Source organism: Lissotriton helveticus, chromosome 5_1, assembly GCF_964261635.1.
Source record: "Lissotriton helveticus chromosome 5_1, aLisHel1.1, whole genome shotgun sequence".
NCBI lineage: Eukaryota > Metazoa > Chordata > Amphibia > Caudata > Salamandridae > Lissotriton > Lissotriton helveticus.
Genome location: NC_136065.1, coordinates 26915986 through 26923043, shown reverse-complemented (window position 1 = coordinate 26923043; position 7058 = coordinate 26915986). Strand labels below are relative to the sequence as shown.

At 51.5% G+C, this 7058-nt stretch overlaps 1 protein-coding gene across 1 annotated transcript in view; it reads left to right on the top strand.

Moving 5' to 3' along the window:
* The first annotated feature begins 1082 nt into the window (after positions 1-1082).
* LOC144754095 (E3 ubiquitin-protein ligase TRIM39-like) overlaps positions 1083-7058 on the top strand; it is a 210877-nt gene continuing 204901 nt past the window's right edge. The window contains exon 1 of the mRNA XM_078641662.1: positions 1083-1666. Within this exon, the coding sequence (XP_078497788.1) occupies positions 1253-1666 (414 nt within the window). The 5' untranslated portion in view covers positions 1083-1252. The remainder of the gene's footprint in view (positions 1667-7058) is intronic.

The window sequence follows — 7058 nt, the reverse complement described above, 5'->3', positions numbered from 1 at the left end:
TCACACAGATGAGGTGCAGCACAGACAACAGCAGTGGAAGCTTCCTTCACACAGAATAGGTGCAGCACAGACAACAGCAGTTAAAGCTTCTCTCACACAGAAGAGGTGCTGCACAGACAGCAGCAGTGCAAGCTTCCCTCACACAGATGAGGTGCAGCACAGACACCAGCAGTGCAAGCTTCCCTCACACAGATGAGGTGCAGCTCAGACACCAGCAGTGCAAGCTTCCCTCACACAGATGAGGTGCAGCACAGACACCAGCAGTTGAAGCTTCCCTCACACAGATTAGGTGCAGCACAGACAACATCAGTGGAAGCTTCCCTCACACAGAACAGGCAATCACAGGCAGTGGTTACAATATCCTCTTAAACATAAAACGTCTGCTCTAAAGGCATCAACAAGTGAACATGTACAAAGTGCAGATGGAGTTGCCATCTGGACGGTTATTCACTGGCCTGACTAGTATTTGTAAGCATGGCTGCAACAGAATAAAAAACATGAATCAAAAGCAGGTATTTGCAGGCTTTGAACCCTAAACATAAAATTGAAAATGCACGAAGAAATTGCCTAAAAAGTACTTTTAAATATGTACAATTCTTAAACAATGATTCTAATCAACATATTTAAAAAATACAAAGGATTTTACGGAATATCGTTTTTATTAAGTGCCAGCTCCTGAGACTTGCAGAAAGTAGGAACAAAAACAAGTGGTAGATCCCTCCTGCTCTGTGACTGTAACATGAACCCGGAAGTCCCAGCGCAGCCAGAGAGGGACAGACGCACAGACACACCCACTGCACACGGAGAGGGTCAGACGCACAGACACACCCACTGCACACAGAGAGGGACAGACGCACAGACACACCCACTGCACACAGGGAGGGACAGACGCACAGACACACCCACTGCACACAGGGAGGGACAGACACACAGACACACCCACTGCACACATGGAGGGACAGACGCACAGACACACCCACTGCACACAGGGAGGGACAGACGCACAGACACACCCACTGCACACAGAGAGGTACAGACGCACAGACACACCCACTGCACACAGAGAGGGACAGACGCACAGACACACCCACTGCACACAGGGAGGGGCAGACGCACAGACACACCCACTGCACACAGGGAGGGGCAGACGCACAGACACAACCACTGCACACAGAGAGGGGCAGACGCACAGACACACCCACTGCATAAAGAGAGAAACGAAACTTACCTTCACTTCCTGCGTTTCTGCATCATGGCAGCGGCAGCTCAGCTCGGGATCCTCCAGGAAGAGGCCACGTGTTCCATCTGTTTGGAATATTTTAAGGATCCGGTGATGATCGAGTGTGGACACAACTTCTGCCGCTCCTGCATCACTCAGAGCTGGGAGGGAAGAGATGGAAACTTCCCCTGTCCTGAGTGCAGGGAGATATCTCGTAGAAAAAAACTCCGACCAAACAAGCAGCTGGGGAACGTGGTGGACATTGCAAAACAGTTTCATCTGCCCCCCGTGAAGCCCCCGGGGGAGAATCTGTGCGAGAAACACGAAGAGAAACTGAGGCTGTTCTGTGCAGAGGATCAGAGGCTGATATGTGTGGTGTGCTGGGAGTCCGAGGAGCACAAAACACACTCAGCAAGTCCTCTAGAGAAGGCTGCAGAGGAGCACAAGGTACGTCTATGGTCATTCAGGGATCAGAAAGTCATTCCCCATTGAGGAACCTGCATACGACTACAAGGCGTGTGTGTGCTCTGGAACTACAATTGAAGATCACATGGTTTGTCTGTGGACATTCAGGGATCACAAAGTCACTCTGCGAGCCCCATCAAGGAGGCACTGAGAGTGGGAGCTCTGTGCCAGTGTTCAGAGGTGACAAGTCACTCTGTGTGCCTCATAGAGTCTCTGCAGAGGAGCACAAGGTGTGTGTGTGTGTGTGTGTGTGGGAGGGGGGTTGTGTGTGTGTGTGTGTGTATACACTCCTGCAGGCTTTCAGAAGTTACAATGTCTCTGGGTCTTCATTGATCAAAGGCACCCTGTAAGTCCAATAAAGATAGTTGTCCAAGAGCACAAGTCATGTGAGCGGGTGCGCAGCGCTCACTAATGAAAACATGTAATGAGTCATACAAAGGAATACAAGATATCTAAGTTGGATTTTAGGGCTAGGAGGTTGTTCAAGCCTCGAAGAAGGGTCTGGAAAAGAGGACAAGGCACGTCTGTGGCATTTAGGGGTCACGAGGTCACACTGAGCCCCAATGAAAACCCCTCAAACAAGCACAAGGTGCGTGTGGGTGTTTAGGAACGACGAGTGAAGAGCACAAGGTATGTCTGTGAATATTCAGGGAAAACAAAGTCACTTGGTTTCTTCACACAGGGGGCGGCCGGAGAGCACGAGCTATGTGCAGGGGCGGCTGGTGACATTTGAAAGTGGTGAGGCGTAAACTAATTTGCATATTGCACCGCAGCGAGCCCGAACCACCTTGCATCCATCCATACATCATTCATGCATCCACCCATCCATCCATCCACCCACCCATCCATCCATCCACCAATTCTGCATCCATCCTGCATCCATCATTCATTCATGCATCCACCCATCCATCCAGCATCCATCATTCATTCATGCATTCACCCATCCATCCTGCTTCCATCATTCATTCATGCATCCATCCACCCACCCATCCACCCATCCACCCATCCATCCTGCATCCATCCATCATTCATTCATGCATCCACCCATCCATCCATCATTCATTCATGCATCCATCCACCCATCCATCCACCCATCCATCATCCATCCTGTATCCATTCCTGCATCCATTCATGTGTCCACCCATCCATCCACCCATCCTGCATCCATCATTCATTCATGCACCCATCCACCCATCCACCCATCATTCATTCATGCACCCATCCATCCACCCACCCACCCATCCATCCATCCATCCACCCATCCACCCATCCAGCATCCATTCCTGCATCCATTCCTGCATCCATTCATGCATCCATCCTGCATCCATCATTCATTCATGCATCCACCCATCCATTCATCCACCCATCATTCATCCTGCATCCATTCATGCATCCACCCATCCTGCATCCATCATTCATGTATTTTTATGACCATATAACTTGCACACAGCTTGTCAGTGTTCAATACCAGTCTCGAACCTTGTACTCCAGCACCAATGATACATGATTAATATTGTTTTTAAAAACATGTATTTATTCGACACCAATTTCACACCTTAGTCGGGACATCATTTTTATTTGTTTTTTAAAATGTCTATTTATTTAACACCAAAGTAAGTCATGTTTACATTTTTATGGTTCGATAAGAGGCTCAAACCTGGTTTCCCAGCACCAAAGTCGGCCGTGCTATCCGTCAGGGGTTATGTAACCGGGCTATGTAGTGACCAGCCAATCCTGCGCCAGGATTGGCTGGGGGGGCACCATGACTCCTCGCCCAGTCGCCCTGTGTAACCCCGGGGCCTGGGCCCGCCCCCTGGTCCTCTCTCTAAGGGGGAATTCATAAGAAAACGATCTGCGCATGCGCGGGCATGTTTGTGCCCAAAAGTACACTTGCGCAGCTGCAGCAGCCCGATCCTCCCCCACCCCCACCCCCCCCTTGCGCACTCCGGGAAGGTCGGGTGTCTCCCGGTTTGCCGGCCGGCAGATAGCGCGATTTTTAAAAATAATTGTGTTTGGCTTCTAGTGAGGACGTGGTGGGTCCATGGGGCTTAGTGGGGCTTCGCCCCTACGCCCCAATGGACGCACCGCGCCGCCTATGTGTGTGAGAGTTCAGAGGTCAAAAGTCACCCTTTGTATCGGGTGACCAGATGGCTCTGTGTCACTGAAACGCCGTTTTTCCATTCCTGGACTTTACTTTTATATATAATTTCTATTTGGTGTGTTGAAGCAATAGGATTCAGTAAAATGAACCAAGACCACAACTCCCAGAATGCACTGATCGGTTAAATCGAAAGCTCAGAAATGGCAGGTTTGAGTGCCTGTCATGGAGTCATCTGGTCACCCTACCTGTGTGCGCCATTGAGGAGACTGCCGAAGAGAACAGGGTGTGTCTGTGGATGTTCAGGGAATCAAAGGCGCCGGAGAGTCCATCGAGGAGGCTACTGAGAGCTCTGGGTGTGTCTGTGATTGATTATAGGTCATAATGCGCCAGTGGGCCCCACAGATAGTCTGTGCAAGGAGTGTATGTGGGTGTTCAGGATTTACAGGTGAAGACTGTAAGTTCTACAGAGGAAGAACCTGCAGAGCAGCACAGGGCAGGTGTGTGGGAGTTCAGGTACCACACGTGAAGACACTCTCTAAGTGACCCAGAGGAAGAACCTGCAGAGCAGCACAGGGCAGGTGTGTTGGAGTTCAGGTACCACAATTGAAGACACTCTGTAAGTTCTACAGAGGAAGAACCTGCAGAGGAGCACAGGGCAGGTGTGTGGGTGTTCAGGTACCACAATTGAAGTCACTCTGTAAGTGACCCAGAGGAAGAACCTGCAGAGCAGCACAGGGCAGGTGTGTTGGAGTTCAGGTACCACAATTGAAGTCACTCTGTAAGTTCTACAGAGGAAGAACCTGCAGAGGAGCACAAGGCAGGTGTGTGGGAGTTCAGGTACCACACGTGAAGACACTCTGTAAGTGACCCAGAGGAAGAACCTGCAGAGGAGCACAGGGCAGGTGTGTTGGAGTTCAGGTAGTACATGTGAGGTCACTTCTTGAGTCTACCAGAGGATACAAAGTATGTTTTCGGGTGTTAAGAGATCACATTCCACCCTGTGGATCCACTAGAGAAGTGTGCCCAAGAGCACATGGTATATATGTGGGAGGCCAGGATTCACAAGTAAAGCCACCCTGAGTCTCACAGGGGAATACACGTTCTGTATGTCTGCTTTAAGGGATCATAGGTGGAACACTATGAGCCTCATAGAAGAGGATGCAGAGGAGCACAATATATGTCTGTGGGTATTCAGGGATCAAAGTGGACTCTGGATCCCCTAGAGAAGACTGCCCAAAGTCACAAGGTATGTTTGTGGATGCTTAGGGCTCGAAAGCAAAGGCACTCTGTGAAACCTATATAAGAAACTGGAAAAGAGCACACAGTGTGGCTGTCGGAGCGCTGAGACCACAGGTGTATACCTGGAGCCACAGAGGCGGCTGCAGAGGATCAGAAGGGGTGTGTGTGGGTGTTTTTGGATCTCACGTGGTACTCAAAGGGTCGGTGTGGTAGTAAACGTGTGTTCTCTGTGTGCATCGCGCTGGTGTCTGCTCTCTCACTTTGGCTGTCTGGTTTCTCAGTCACAGACCCTTTGAGTCCGGTTGCTCTCCTGATGTGCCTGTTCCCACATCTGAGATCCTGTAGGAGTCTGTTTCCCTCTCCCTCAATATGTCTATTCTCAGTCACAGACCCTTTATGATGCTGGGATCTGCTGTTCTGTGTCACAGACCGTGTAAGCGTTCGGTTCTTGCTCTCTCGTATTTGTTGTTTGTTTTCTGTTGCAGACCCAATATCTGGCTGGTACCTGCACTCTTCCTGTGTCTGTTCTGTCGCAGACCCTGCCTGGGGTTGGTGCGTGCACTCCTCTCCTTTCTGTTCTCTGTCACAGACCCTGCCTGGGGGTTTGCAGCCTGCACTCTTCCTGTGTCTGTTCTGTCGCAGACCCTGCCTGGGGTTGGCACCTGCTCTCTTCCTGTGTCTGTCAGTTCTCTGTCACAGACCCTGCCTAGGGTTTGTACCTGCACTCTTCCTGTGTCTGTCTGTTCTCTGTCGCAGACCCTGCCTGGGGTTGGCACCTGCTCTCTTCCTGTGTCTGTCAGTTCTCTGTCGCAGACCCTGCTTGGGGGGGTGCCTGCACTCTTCCTGTGTCTGTCTCTTCTCTGTCACAGACCCTGCCTAGGGTTTGTACCTGCACTCTTCCTGTGTCTGTCTGTTCTCTGTCACAGACCCTGCCTGGGGTTGGCACCTGCTCTCTTCCTGTGTCTGTCAGTTCTCTGTCACAGACCCTGCTTGGGGGGGGTGCCTGCACTCTTCCTGTGTCTGTTCTCTGTCGCAGACCCTGCCTGGGGGGGTGCCTGCACTCTTCCTGTGTCTGTCTGTTCTCTGTCGCAGACCCTGCCTGGGGGGGTGCCTGCACTCTTTCTGTGTCTGTTCTCTGTCGCAGACCCTGCCTGGGGTTGGCACCTGCTCTCTTCCTGTGTCTGTCAGTTCTCTGTCACAGACCCTGCTTGGGGGGGGTGCCTGCACTCTTCCTGTGTCTGTTCTCTGTCGCAGACCCTGCCTGGGGGGGTGCCTGCACTCTTCCTGTGTCTGTCTGTTCTCTGTCGCAGACCCTGCCTGGGGGGGTGCCTGCACTCTTCCTGTGTCTGTTCTCTGTCGCAGACCCTGCCTGGGGTTGGCACCTGCTCTCTTCCTGTGTCTGTCAGTTCTCTGTCGCAGACCCTGCTTGGGGGGGTGCCTGCACTCTTCCTGTGTCTGTTCTCTGTCGCAGACCCTGCCTGGGGTTGGTGCCTGCACTCTTCCCGTGTCTGTCTGTTCTCTGCCACAGACCCTTCCTGTGGTTGACACCTGCTCTCTTCCTGTGTCTGTCTGTTCTCTGTCGCAGACCCTGCCTGGGGTGGTAAACAACCTTTACAGCGCAACTTTTACCACGCAGTGCCTTTTCAACGCAACTTTTACAACGCAAACCATTACAACGCATTGCGCTGGGGGGGCGCTCTAGGATAGGGAATGTGTTTAATGTACTATCCAACACCTTCCCTACTATCCACGGGGTCTGGAGTTGGAATAGTAAATTAAAACAATTCACTATCCAGCGCCTAAAAGCACTATGCGTTTTAATGGCATGCGTTATAAAAACCGCGTTGTAAAAGCATGCGTTGTAATGTCATACATCCGCCTGGGGTAGGTGCCTGCACTCCTCCAGTGTCTGTTCTCTGTCACAGATCCTGCCTGGGGTTGGTGCCTGCACTCTTCCTGTGTCTGTCTGTTCTCTGTCACAGGCCCTGCCTGGGGTTGGTGCCTGCACTCCTCCTGTGTCTGTTCTCTGTCACA